The following is a 15,569-nucleotide window of genomic DNA, read 5'->3' as shown; positions in this document are numbered from 1 at the left end:
AGATTTGGAGGATTTAACAGTTAGAAATCGAGATTTCAACGATTCTTCAAAGGTAGGTCTTGAAACCCATTAAATTCTATTTGAGCATGTTTTCTTTTCTGCCAAAATTAATGAATTAGAGTGCTTATCGATCCTGATCACTTCTGCTATATGCTGGTACCATCCCAACAGGATTTGCAATTAGAGCCTCCTCTTCAAGACCTTCTTGGACTACTTCCCATGCATCTTGAGCACCAAACAAGGCACACATTTGAATACTCTAGTTGCCATAGTTTATCTTAGTGAGTCGTGGTAACTGCATCTATCCCAACACTGTGCTCCCATGGTTCGACATAGCTCTGATACCAAATTGAAAAAAATAAAATTATTTGAGGGGTGAAGCTTTTTATTGAAGAGAGAAAGAATGAAGTATGAACACTAATACTCAATCTTCTATTGATTTCTTTTTCAACCTTATCTTGGAAAAGATTACAATACCATTATATATAGTCTCACAAAATGTCTCCCTAAATTCTCTCAATAAATCACTAATAAAAGCAAATGAAAGAGATTACAATAATTAAGACAGAATTTCAAAAGTTGAAGTAATTCTTGACCCTTCGTTACTCAAACTTCCATAACTTTCCATAGGAAACACCAAACGACTTGAGACTTGAACCATCAGAAAGTAGACATCCGAGGCATCAAAATCCATAGATCACACATTTAATTTGAATATGTTTTACTTCCAAATGCCTACCACAAACTGTCCAAAAACCTGATAATTTGAGTTTAATGCTCAACACATTCAACATGCAAGGAAGATGGAAAATGACGTTGATTTTGCTTGTTCCATGGGTATGGCAATGAGATTTAATGTTATTGTCTGCATTGTCTAACATGTTTTCCATTGAGCATCTATTTTTTTTTTTTTTTTGGGAAAGGAATTTAAGTTTGTACTTCTAGTTTAAGTGTTTTAGTATCCCATCTTTCAATTGCCAAATTATACGACTTCGGAGGAATTGGATGAGGAAGCTTTTTAGTATCCCATCTTTAATTGCCAAATTGGACAACCAACTATAGGAATCAGAGTTGGAGAACATTGGAACTCAAATGGAGGTATTTTCTGAGTGAAATAAACTTGTTTTGCTTGTGCTTATATTTAACATTTGATAGAACTTCAATATGAATGTGTATAGTTTCATAATATGGAAGTGAGCAACTGGCTAGTCATATGCAGAAAAATGTAGCTTTATTGTGGATACCTATAATACATGTGAATGTAATGGGTGCTGACAATGAAATATTTGGATACCATTATTTATTTCCATGCAAACTCCAAAAACTACAGGTAGCTTAGGCTCAGGCTGAATAGGCTAAAACTATACGATATCGACTAGATGATGAAGGTTATCTATCGACAACTTCCACCATCGATTCAGAAGCAAAAGCAAGATAGATTCCTCAAATATCTTTTTTATTTAACTTATTTGTTGCAACATCTTTATTTTGTCAACTTAATTTTTTTTAATAAGGTTTATTGGAATGAAAATATATATCTATGATATCGTTATATTGCGAAGGACAGTGCTTATACACAATTAATCTTGATGGAATGGCCATTCATCAGGTAATCTGTTTCCTTATTCTCTTTAGTCTCATTTCTAATACGTGTTATCAAGTTGAGGATGTTGTTTTTATTTATTTTAATACCCTTTTTGTCCTAGTTATAAGGATTTATCTTAAGTTTCTTTTCTTGTATATGTTTTTGTTTTTTATTTTCCATTGCAAGGTTCATAGTAAGGGCTTCTTTATTTGATTCTTTTTTTGGTTTTTGTTTTGGTATTGCATTCCAACGTGTGAATCTGTCTACTACATCTATTTTGTTGGGTTTGATATAGATAATTGCTTTTCTGGTGTAAATTTGGCATTTAATGGTGTATTATGAATGTCTTGTGGTATCTTTCTGATCATGTATCTTGTGGTATAAAATTTATAGAAATATAGTTGTGATATAATATGAAAGAAGATTCGCAAAAATAAATGTTTATGCATAAATAGATTAATCATTAGAAATTGAGTGATTGGGTGAACTTTGTGAAAGAAAAAAAGTTAAAGTTCAAGGTCACTATTACATGCGTTAAATTCATAAGATTATAACTCAATTTCTAATGGTTAATTTATTTATGCATAATCATTTATTTTTTATTAGGCAACAAGTGAAAAATTCAGGCTCAACTTCAATGACAAAAGTTGCAATATGGACAAAGACCCATAGGAAAAAGGATGGTACTTCTGTTAACTCACAAGTTTTAGAAACATTGGTATGATAAAAAAGGCTCCAAGCTTAATTAAGTATTAAAGTATTAACTTAATTAAGTATTGTATTCTACTTGTTGCAATAATACATTTTTGTTGTTTTTTTTCTCCCTTGTAAATTCATACTTGAATTTGTTGTGGACTCTTAAACTAGTTATTGATGTCCATGTTTGATTTGGAAAGTCGTGTTTGTATTAAAGTTGTTGTAAGAGGGGGAGTTAGGTATCACTTTGAAGCTTTTGGAATTCTAGTGGTTATTGGTATTATTGTTAGATTTTGGTTCATTTTTCCCTCGTGAATGTATCTTTAAATGCGTTGTGAACTTTCAAACTAGTTAGTGATATGTGAAAGTTTGATAAGTTCAGGATTGTATTAATGTTGTTGGGAGAGGGGGAGGGGCAAGTATCACTTTGAAGCTATTGGAAGCTCTGTGATCATTGCTATTGTTAGATTTGGCTTCATTTTTTTCCCTTGTGAATGTATTTTTAAATGTCTTATGGACTTTTAAACTAGTTAGGAATATGTGAAAGTTTGATAAGTTCGGGATTGTACTAATGTTGTTGGGGGAGGGAAAGGGGAAGGGAGATAAATATCATTTTAAAGCTATTAGAATCTTTGTAGTTATTTCTATTGTTAGGTTTCACTTTATTTTCTCTCTTGTGAATGTATCTTTGAATGTCTCATGGACATTTAAACTAGTGAACGATATGTGAAATTTTTTTAAGTTTGAGATTGCACTAAAGTTGTTGCACTTTTATGGATGTCAAACTCAGAAATGACATACATTAAAGATGCAATGTGTAGTATAATTGCATGACCTTCTAGCTAAGTTTTAATTAGTACGTATATTTAGCGATTATTTTATTTCTTTATCTTGATATAATTTTACTTGAACTTTTAATTACATAATATTTTTGTAGGTTGATGAAGGACTATCAATGCATGCATTGTTTGGACCACATGTACAACTAAGATGGAGTTATATTGGATTTTTTTATTGACATATTTTGTAATTTATAAATTTTGTGTTTTGTTACATCTTCAAGTCTATAGTACTCATTGCTATATCTCTTTTTTGTTAGGCCATATGAATCTTATATGAATTCTTATTTAGATATATTCATTTTGATTATATTTATTTTGTGGATTATATATATATATATATAGTTGACTAATAATATGTGCAATGTATGAAACACAACAATAGCATTATGAAAATATTCGAGAAGCTATTAAATATGCAATAATAGCATTCATCAAAGCTATAAAATGTTTTTAAGTAAGACTCATTACAGCTTTGATTAAATAAATTTCTATAGTTGCAAATAAATGCTATAATAGATTTTAAAAAATGCTATAGAAGACAAATGACAGCTAAAAAGCATAGCGTTCTTAAAATTTACAAAAGTCAAATGTTCTATTCAAAACTTGTATTTATGACATTTGCAAAACGCTATAAAAGATTCAGCATTTCATAGCATTGATCAAATGCTATAAAAGGAAACTCTTTATAGTATATAGCAAAATGCAATAATAAGTTCCAAGTTTTTTATAGCGCTTAATAAACGCTATAAAAAGTTTCATACTTTTAATAGCATGGGTTGTCATGGCTTTACATGAAACGTTATAATAAACCCATTATAGCATTTTTTTTGAAGCTATCATAGGCCTTTTTCCTACAGTGGTATCAAATACAAAGTGAGTCATATCCATAGTGTCACCGGGATAAGGTACCTGGCCTTATCAATATATTATAGACCCTTTAGTTTGTATCTTGAACATTGATCCCTGTATGTCTTCATATACAGTTTAAGACTCATAAGACAACATAGGATGATAGTTTATTGGATTTAAGGTTATAAAACGAAATGAATACAACACAGTCAATAACACTTATTGAAATAACATCGATATCTCTTTATTAATGATAGTCAATTATTTACATTTACTATCTACGAGTTTTAGATAGATAGTCGATTAGCTTGTATCTTGAACATTGATAGTCAATTAGCTTGTATCTTGAACATTGATCCCTATATGTCTTCATATACAGTTCAAGACTCATAAGACGACATAGGATGATAGTTTATTGGATTTAAGGTTATAAAACAAAATGAATACAACACAATCAATAACACTTATTGAAATAACATCAATAACTCTTTATTGATGATAGTCAATTATTTACATTTACTATCTCCGAGTTTTAGCGCATAAAACTCGACATTAAGTACTAGTCCAACTATAAACTAGACCCCCCTCTAGCCAAAGAGGGTAAGGGCTCTCATTGTTCAAGACCCGAAATCAGCTCTTAAGGGAGTAATTTATCTACTTAACCTAGAACGGGGAAGGAGTGGATTCCATCTTGTCTAGTTATGTTCCCAACTTTCTACTTAGACAAATCTTCAAAATGGTAGGCATATTGAGTCGGTGAAACTTTGCACTCTCACCCATACAGATCAAATGATTTCCCTCATAGACAGAAGTTCACAACTCATTTAGAATTAAGGTCGAGTCATATGTGGTTATCTTATTGAAATGCTAATCTCTTTAAGTAATGGTGTTATAAAGAGAAATTAATCGTTTCGTGGTCCAATCTTATACAAGCTCTTTATATAGGATATCTCTATTCATATATCTTCACATGAACAATTAGGATCAAATTGTTTGTAACACTTTATAATATTTATAACAATTTCAAAGTGGGTCATATCCATAGTGTTACCAGGATAAGGCACCTAACCCTATCCATATACTACAGACCATTTAAGTTGGTCCTTAAACATGATCCACCTATATGACAACCACATATATGTTTAAGTTACATAGAATAACTTTGGATCTTAGTTTATTGGATTGAGTTAATGCACAAACAAAATAACCTTTATTTTATTAATAGTAATTTGTTTATGCAAATTTACAAACTAAGAGAACAAAGATATTTAGAAAACCAATCCCAACAATCTCCCATTTGTCCTAAAGCTAGTGGAGTGTATAATACAAATAAAGTACACAATACAAATAACTAGGGCATACACTATACCCAGTAATATCTTTCACTTGCCTCAGACAACATGCCACACATCCGGTAGACCTAGACTTTCTAGATGACCCTTGAACACTCTAGCCATGAGAGCCTTCATAAATAAATTAGCAACATTATGTTTCGAAGCTATCATCGTGACTATCATGTCACCTCGTTGCATAATCTCTCGGATCAGGTGATATTTTCTTTTAATGTGTTTGCCTTTTTTATGACTTCTAGGTTCCTTTGAATTTGCCACAACACCTCTAATATCATAATAAAATGTGATGGGGAAAGACATATTTGGAACAATTTCCAAATTAGTAAAGAACTTCCTCAGTCAAACAACTTCCTTTTTCATAAGCAACCACGTATTCAATTTCTATTGTTGAGTTCACAATGCATCCTTGCCTGATGCTTTGCCACACTACAGCTCCTCCGTTAAAAATGAACACTGAATCCTTATCAATTTAAAAATCAGAATCCGATTATCCTGTAAGGATTAAATCCTTAGTATATAGTCCTTCGTTCTTTGTAGATACTTGAGGATTCTTTTGACCGCTATCCAGTGATCATAGATTGGATTGATATTTACTGACAATCCCTATTGCATAGCAAATATTAGGTCTAGTACATAACATTGCATACATAAGGCTACCAACAACTGATGCATAGGAAATCTGTCTCATTTTCTTAACCTCTTGAGGAGTCTTAGGACACTGTTACTTAGACATTACAATTTCATGCTTAAAAGGTAATAAACCCCTATTGGAATTGTGCATCGAATATCTGACAAGCATCTTGTTAATATACGATACCTAAGACAAGGTCAACGTTTTGTTCTTATAATCCCTAATGATCTGGATCCATAAAAGATACTACACCTCATCCAAATATTTCATTTAGAATAGGGCAACTAGCCTTTTCTTTACGTCTTTCAGTAAACCTACATCATTCTTAATTAGTAAGATGTCATTCACATACAACATAAGGAAAGCTATTGAACTATTGATGATTTTCTTGTAAACACAAGGTTTATCAACATTCTGGTCAAAGCCATAAGACTTGATCAAAATATCAAATCTTATATTTTAAGATCTAGATGATTGTTTCAATCCAATATGAACTGATTAAGCTTCCAAACCTTTTGTTCTTGACCTTGTTCAATGAACCCTCTGGTTGATTCATATAGATGGTTTCTTCAAGATTAACATTCAAAAAGGCAGTCTTGATATCCATTTATCATATCTCATAGTCATAATATGTGACAATGGACAAGAGAATCAAGATAGAATTTCACATGATAATGGGTGAGAAAGTTTCTTCATAATCCACTCCCTTAACTTGTGTATCCCTTTGCCACGAGTCAAGCCTTAAAGGTATGTACCTTTCCATCTACGACCATTTTTCTCTTGTAGATCCATTTGTAACTTGTAGGTTTTACTCCATTATGTTGACCTACAAATTTTCAGATAGAATTGAAGTACATAGACTCCATTTTTAGATTAATGGCTTTAATTAGAGATGTCTTCGGGGTGAGGCGGGGCCGGGGATGCCATTCCCCATCCCCATCCCCGCTCCCCATTTCATTCTCTATCCCCGTGAAATTTCCCACAGGGATTAGGGCGGGGATTCCGTGCAGGGAATTCGTGGAGATCGGGTACCTCGCGGGGAATTTTTCCCTATTACCTTTTTTTTTGTGTAAAAAACCAATTAATTTAAATCACTAATGTGAACAAAATTTTAATTAAATAATTAACTTTATCACTAAATTATTTATTATGTTAGTTTTACTTGACAATTTGAATTTAAAGATAAATTACTCAAATTTTGGCCTAAAAAAGCTAATTACTTTCTTTTAGTAGAAAGAAATATATATAAATCAAATTATTCACATATATAATCTAAATTTAAATATTCAATTTAAACATATTCATTATCTTTCCCAATAAATAATCATATTTGAAATTTAAATGTAATATTTATATAATAATAATAACATAACATTCAATAACTATACTAAACAAATATGTATACACACTATCCGGCCCGCGCACGGCCGGGTGAACAGGTGGGGGCAGGGGCGGGGGCAGGGATGGGGACGGGGGGAGACGGGGAATGCATTCCCCATCCCCGTCCCCGTTTAGCTTATTGGGAATTTTTCCTCCATTCCCCGCCTAATCAGGGAATCCCCACCTCGTTCGGGGCAGCGCCCCGTGGGTCCCCGTCCCCGTGGAAAAATTGGACATCTCTAGCTTTAATCCATTCATCTTTGTCAACATTTTCCATTGCTTGCTTGTAAGATAATGGATCCTCAACTCCAACATCAATTATGATTTCTTGGGTTTTTGTTAAACCCATGTAACAAATAGGTGAATTCATAACCCTCCCACTACGTCAAGGCAATCTCAACTTTTGAGATGGATGTACTTGATGAGATGAACTGATAGCAACAACTCTTGCTGATATACTTGACTCTTCAACAACCCTTGTTGAAATATCAGTAGTTTCATTGAAAATTTCATTTAATACTATTTTTCTTCATGTGTTCTTATTCCAAAAAGGTAACATTTTTCGATATAAACATTTTATTCTCTTTTGGATCAAAGAAGTACCCACCTCTCCTTTCCTTGGGGTAGCCTACAAATAGGCATATTCTTGAACGAGGTTCCAACTTCTTTGGATTTGTAAATAGCACATGTGTCAGATATCCCCAGATTATGAAGTGGCATAAATTACCTTTACAGCCTCTTCAAAGCTCAAAAGGTGTTTCAGAAACACTCTTTGATGGAGCATTATTCAAAATATAAACTGCAGTTTCCACTACATATCCCCAAAACGAGTAAGGAAGTTAAGCATAGCTCATTATAGACCTAACCATGTTCAACAGGGTTCTATTTCTCCTTTATGATACACCATTTTGTTGAGGTGTACTAGGGGTTGAGAATTGAGATGCTATTCCATGTTCTATCATGTAATTTTGGAACCTTAGATCCACATACTCTCCACCACGATTAGATTGAAGTGTTTTTATCTTTTTACCTAACAAATTTTCAACTTCAGTCCTATACTTCTTGAACTTTTCAAGAGTTTCAAACTTATGTTGCATTAGATAAAGATACCCATACCTTGAATAATCATCTATGAAAGAGATGAAATATTCTATGAAAGAGATGAAATATTCATACCATCCTCTTGCTTTTACATTAATCAGGCCACAAAGATCTGAATGTATAAGCTCTAAAGACTCTTTGACTCTATAACCTTTTTCAGTAAAGGATCGTTTTGTCATTTTTCTTTCAATGCATGACTCACATACATGTAAAGAGTTTTCTTGTAAACCATTTAGAAGTCCACATTTTAACCAATCTCTTAATCCTATTGAGATTAATATGACCTAACCTTAGATGCCAAAAGTGGGCATTTTCTTTAGGAGAAATTCTTTGTCTTTTAGTAGTTGTTGCCCTTCTAAACATTTCAGTATTTAGGACAGTCTTTGTAACTAACGACCTTAGTACATACAAGTTACTTTCTATTGAAGCAAAGTCAATCTCCATTCCATTCATAAAAATAAACATTTTATTTTAAGAAAAGAAAATAGAGTACTTTCGTTTGATCAAACAAGAAACAAAGATTAAATTCTTCTTAATATTAGGAACAACATATACGTCATCTAATAACATATATTGTTTCTTGTTCAAAATTAACTTTAGTCTGCCTACAACAACAACTGAAACGAGATCTCCAGTACTAACTCGAAGAGCCATCTCTCCATCTTCTAATTGCCTCATGGAACTAATTCCCTAAAAGGAAGAATATACATGGTTAGTGGCCCTTAAATCAATTATCTAGGTAGAATTATCATTCTTCACTAAACACTTTTCAAAGACAAGTAAATCAAATTTACTATTGTTGCATTTTATGGAGAAAATTGGAATCAGCTTCAAACAGTTGTAACACTCACATGTCTCCACGTGAACAATTAGGATCAAATCGTTTATAACACTTTACAACAATTGTAACAATTACAAAGTGGGTCGTATCGTAGTTTTACCAGGATAAGGCACCCAATCTTATCCATATACTACAGACCATTTATGTTATTCTTTAAACATGATCCACTTGTATGTCAACCTCATGTTGGGATTAAAGTCCTAAATCTAATGTATCTCGTGGTTTATAGCTTTGTTAGCAAAATTATTTATCTAATAAAATCAGAGGTATTTTATTTGACATTTAGACAATATTAATTCAATCCAATAAACTAAGATCCAAGGTTATATAATGTCACTTGAACAGTATGTGGTTAACGTACAGGTGGTTCATGTTTAAGTAATAATCTAAAAGGTCTACAGTAAATGGATGAAGGTTAGGTGCCTTATCCTGGTAATATTATGGATACGTACCACTTTATAATTGTTACATGAAATGTAAGTGTTACAAATAATATGAACTATATTGTTCAAGTAAAGACATGTGAGTGGGGTATCCTGTATAAAGAAGTTTATACATAGACCAGACCATGAAATAATTAGTTTCTCTTTATAACAATATTACTTGAAGAAACTAACATATCACTAAGATGACCATAGGAGACTTGACCTTAATCCTGAGTGAGTTGTAAACTTCTGCTTATGACCGTAGTCCTTTGATCTATATGGGTAAGAGTGGCCATAATGGATGACTTAATATGCCTACCATTTTGGGGATTTTATGATTTGGGAACTGGGAATACAACTATACAAGTTATAATTTGCTTCTTCACATTCCTTGAGAATGTAGATAAATTGCTCCCTTAATAGCTGATTCTAGGTCTTGAACAATGAGGTCTCAACATCTCACTGGTTCGAGAAGTATTAGTTTATAGTTGGACTATAAACTGTTTGTTCATTAGAGGGATCAGTGGTACTTAAAGAGTTAGATGTAGTTGTAGAGTAAAACGGTATTTTGACCCACCTGTAGTTATGAGCATTTGGAAAGGGTCATCGCTCTGTTGATTGGTTATATATATGGACACAAAAATATATCTATAGTGTGAAGAGTGTAGGCTATTGATATTTAGTGGAGTGATCGATAGTTAATGAATATTGATTAATTGGATTAAAGAAGTTTAATCAATTAATCTCATATCATTGGAGTTTCTAATTTGTAGGTCCATAAGACCCCCTTATTAGCTCACTAAAGGATAGTAATGAGAAATGATTTAAATTGTTCAAATCAAATGAGAGAATTTTATATTAATGAGATTAAATATATAATTGTTAATTATAGATATGATCTATAATCCAAATTATGTACGAGAGATATATTTGAATAAGATTCAAATATTAAATTTATACGAATTAAATTCATAAAGAGATGTATACATATAAATATGTGATATTTATATATTAATTACCTCCATATTAAATATTATTTAATATAGTTAATTAATTTATTAAGAAATAATGAAGATCAGTGGTTAGTATAAATATATGATATCTATGATAATTAAATAAATGTATATTAAATAGGATTTAATATATAGTTATTTAATTCACTAAGGGTATAAAGAAAAATTCTTGGAGAAGAGACTAACCCTTCTCCATATAAATATATCCTTATAGTCTATTTAGGCTAGGAGTTTTTTTTTTTTTTTACACAAGCATCTATCTTCTCTAACTTCTCTCTAAAAATTCTCTATTGTTTTTCCTCCTCAAAAGTTCTTGGAGACCACTCTTCCAAGTTCTTTGGAATCCTAGAGAATAGCAAATTAACTTTGTTGGTGGTATCATTCATTGGAGAAGTTCGAGATCATAGATAACGGAAAAAGAGGAAAGTTAGAAGAATCATCAAATGTGAGTTTTGATTTCTTCTCTTCTTCCTCCTTTCTAGCATGTTTATGGTTTTTGGTTGAATGTTTATCCTATAAATACATATTTTATTTTACTGTTTTTATTTCCATAAGACGAATGTCTAAATGCAAGACGTTCACACGCTTCCGTGAGAATTTGATTCCTTCACCACATACATATTTAAGTTACATAAGATAACCTTGAATTTTAGTTTATTGGATTGAGTTAATGCACAAACAAAATAACCTTTATTTTATTAATAACAATTTCTTTATACAAGTTAACAAACTATAAGAACAAAGAGATTTAGGACATCAATCCCACACTACCCCATTAACAAAGCGAAATTTTGCATAATATCTAATCTAATTGTGGTTGAATCGAGATTCCAGTCTTCGATATTAGTGTGTTTCTTCTAATTTTTTGTGCTTGATATTTTTTAAAGATTTAGGATGTGATGCAATGCTTGTTGAGTAGTACGATTAAATGCCAATATAAAGGAGCAGTATACCTAATCTTCAAGATTTTGATATAACTTAATATTAGTAAATTGATATATACAATATCAAATTGTATCAGTAAGATGATATATGATAATCAAAGTGTATTAATAAGTTGATATATATAACATCAAAGTGTATTAGTAAGCTATATTTAATATCAAAGTGTAAAAGTGTATCAAAAACCTTAATTGATGTAGTTAATATTGAGTATTATCATATACACTATTGTATTGATATACTTCAAATTAGATATATCATTGAGACACTTAATTAATTGACATATTTTTATGGACCACTCATCCTGGATAAATATCTCAACATCTTACCTTATTTAATAGAAAAGACTTGAAAATGAGAAGGAAATAACTACACGTATTATAATTTGTACAAATTACATTTTTTATAATGCAATAAATTGTAGTCCCTCTCAAAGCCGAGACATCGCCAAAACATGCTCACCATAATCCGATCGTCGGTTGCCGTCTTGCCGGCTGGATTTGTTCCAGCCGGTGCCAACCACTCTTTTCTCAGACACCTCCAAATATTTCGCCTGCTCCCTCAATTTGAACTTCTGAATCTTCCCGTTCGCTTTCGGAAGCTCCCCCACGAACACCACCTTCTTCGGCACCATATAGTGCGGAAGATTTTTCCGGCAAAACGCAATGATCTCTGCCTCGCTCACTCTGCCAGCATCGCCGTGGACGGCGACAAAGGCGCAGGGGCTCTCTCCCCAGCGGGGATGCGGCATCGCAACAACTGCTGCCTCCGCCACCTGTGGGTGGCTGTAGAGCACTGTCTCGACCTCGACGCTGCTAATGTTCTCACCGCCGGAGATGATGACGTCCTTGGACCGATCCTTGATCTCTAAGTAGCCATCGGGGTAAATCACACCAATGTCGCCGGTGAGGAACCAACCGTTTTTGAAGGCTGCCGCGGTCGCTACCGGATCCTTGAAGTAGCCCTTCATGAGGCCGCTGCCACGTAGGACAATCTCGCCGGTGGTGTGGCCGTCGTGGGGCACACTTTCCATTGTGTCCAAATTTTTGACGTCCACATCGGCTAATGTCAAAATGCTGATTCCTGATTTTGGTAATGGTAACAAATATGTCAGTTTTAGTGGAACATTTAGGTATACTGCAGAAATTGGTTATTTATATTACCAAGTTTTCCTTAAAAAGATTTAGAATTAGATTTTATAATCTTACCATTAATTTTAAAGAAGGGCACCTACCTCTCCACAAAATCTTAAGTTTATATGTTTAATGTTAAATTATAAATTTAATCTTCAAAATAAGTATGTTGAGAAAGAATACCTTGTCTAGCTTTAAGCTTGGCTTGTTTATCGGCTGGCAAAGTGTTCCACTTTTCTTGCCACTCGCAAACCAACGCCGGTCCAGTGGCCTCCGTCAGCCCATAAGCATGTGTTATATGAAAACCAAGAGCCTCCATCTTTTCTAACAACGGCGCTGGTGGTGGTGCTCCACCGGTTAGCACGTTGATGGGCCAGGCAACTCTGCATCGATCGTGGCTATTAGCATCGAGGATAATTCTAAACACAATCGGAGCACAACACATGTGAGTTACGTGATGCAAATTAATGTTCCGAAAGATATCAATCGCCGTCGTATTGCGCATACAAATATTGGTCCCACCACGAGCCGCAATCCCCCATGTGAAGGTCCAACCGTTACAGTGGAACATCGGCAGAGTCCACAAATAAACAGGTGCATTTCCCATTTCCCAACCCATTACCAAGCTAAGCGTGCTAAGGAACGCGCCACGGTGGCTATACACCACACCTTTCGGCGCTGACGTCGTGCCAGAGGTGTAATTCAATGCTATGGAGTCCCATTCGTCATCGACCTCTAATGGAGTGAAATTGACATCCCCATCATGGATGAGTTTCTCATATTCAAAGTTTCCAAACCGAATGCCGGTAGGAGAGTCAATGTCATCAATGATAACGACGAGTGGCATTGGAAAAGATTTTGCCATTAATAAACGAAGAGCATCTTTGGCTTCTTGAATGTATTGATAATCAACAAAGAGGATCTTTGCCTCCGAGTGGCGGAGGATGACAGCGATGTTATTCACATCGAGGCGAGTGTTTATTGTGTTCAAGATGGCACCTGCCATTGGTACTGCAAAATGCATCTCGTATAATGCTGGAACATTAGGCGCTAGCACTGACACCTTCATGAATGAAGAGTAAAACGCATAGTTAACCTAAAATGTTTTTATAAAGGCGAGAATACATATATAAATTTGATGCAACTTATAAAGTTAAACTCTTAAATTGATTTTCCTGCCCAAAAGGTATTTTTCTAAAACTCCTAAAATATCATTTAATTTCTAATTAATATTGATTTTCATTTGTGGGAATATTCTACAAATATTGAGAGGAGTTTTTAAGATAATGATACGATTAAATTTAACATAATCTATAAACTCAAACTTTTGCATGATGGTTGTTTTAACAATAAAAGTTCGAAGAAGAAGAAGAAGAAGAGAGAGTGGGGTCTTACAACATCGTTCTTGGAGATGTTTGAGATGGCGGAGGGAGGAGGCGAGGCGACAACACGCTCATAAGTTTGATGCCATGTGAAGCGAGTTCCCTCATAGATAATAGAAGTTCGATCAGCGTAAAACGTAGAAGCTCGTGTGAGAAAGGTGATGGGTGTGAGAGAGGTATAATTGCATCACATTTCAAAAGCATATCCATATTTGTTTTGTTTTATAAAATAACAGGAACAAGAAACAAAAGAAAATAGAAAGGCTCAAAGTTTTATGAGTTAGAGAGAGAGAAAGAGAGAAGAGAAGTATGGTGTTGAAAGGAGAGATTGGAAGGGAGATTTTATAGGAAGAAAGAATAAGGAGAAGGAAAATGGATGAAGAATTCAAAGAAAATTCAAAGGAAGATGATGGGAAGTTGATATGTAATGTAAACACTTTGTTTTAATGTGAAAAAGTAGTATTGTGTGGACAAACCTTATTAGTTTTTTTTGAGTTTTTTTTTCTTCTTCTTTTCTTTTTAAAAAATGGGAATTAGTTATTTTTCTAACTAATAAATATTGCATTTCACATTTCCTTTGAAATCAAAATCATTAATCGGTCCCCCACAACGTAATGGATGGAAACAATAACACACGAAACTACCTCATTTTTTTTCACGAAAAGATCTTTTTTTAAAGGCTTAGACTTATATGGAAAAAAAATTAATTATAAAATTGGTTTTATGATTTGAAAAAAAAAAAAATTTAGTCCTATCATTTAAATGGTTATAATTTAGTCTTTATAATTTTGATAAAATCTCATAAATAATTTTATATTTCGATAAACTCATCATAAATAATCTCTACTAGTCCCTACAATAAGGATCTATGACTATTTAGAGGATATTTATTCGAACATAGATCAAATATAATTTAGAATTTGTTAAGGGATTAAAATGGTAAGTAAATCCTTTGATATAAAATTAGGATTATTGGAGAATTAAGATATTTATAACTAAAGAAATTTAAGTTTTTTTTTTTCTATACATTATTATATATAGGAATAGTTGAATTTGGCTAGAAAGAAAGAGAAGACAACTTTTAGATTTAGAATAAACTTGTAACTATTTATCTTGACCAAATTGGATTATGCCTTATTTGATTTGAAATAAAATTCTGCCAAACTTTAGCTTATATTTTGAATAAAATTTTAATAAGAAATTTGATAGAATTATTATCGAATTTGACCAAACTAAGTTCAAATGATTATTTTGAAGATGTGTGACATTCATTACATGTGATTTCATTTTTTTTTTCTAAATTAGATTATTTGGTCGCAAATTTAATAATATATAGTTTTTATTAATTTCAAAATAACATGTCAAACTTGATTAGCTAAAATTTTCATTTAAAAAAA

The 15,569-nt window shown here is 32.8% G+C and overlaps 1 protein-coding gene across 1 annotated transcript; it reads right to left on the bottom strand.

Annotated features, from left to right (window-relative positions):
• Window positions 1-11,962: 11,962 nt before the first annotated feature.
• On the bottom strand, window positions 11,963-14,382 carry LOC120072746 (trans-cinnamate:CoA ligase, peroxisomal-like). Its single transcript, XM_039025224.1, is given in 4 exon segments — window positions 11,963-12,740; window positions 12,974-13,853; window positions 14,186-14,358; window positions 14,361-14,382. Coding segments are annotated over 4 exon segments (1,728 nt in total). The 3' UTR covers window positions 11,963-12,087.
• Between the last annotated feature and the right edge of the window lie 1,187 nt (window positions 14,383-15,569).

Source organism: Benincasa hispida, chromosome 3 (assembly GCF_009727055.1).
Source record: "Benincasa hispida cultivar B227 chromosome 3, ASM972705v1, whole genome shotgun sequence".
Lineage (NCBI taxonomy): Eukaryota > Viridiplantae > Streptophyta > Magnoliopsida > Cucurbitales > Cucurbitaceae > Benincasa > Benincasa hispida.
The sequence above is the reverse complement of the archived record's forward strand: the minus strand, read 5'-3'. Positions and strand labels throughout refer to the sequence as shown.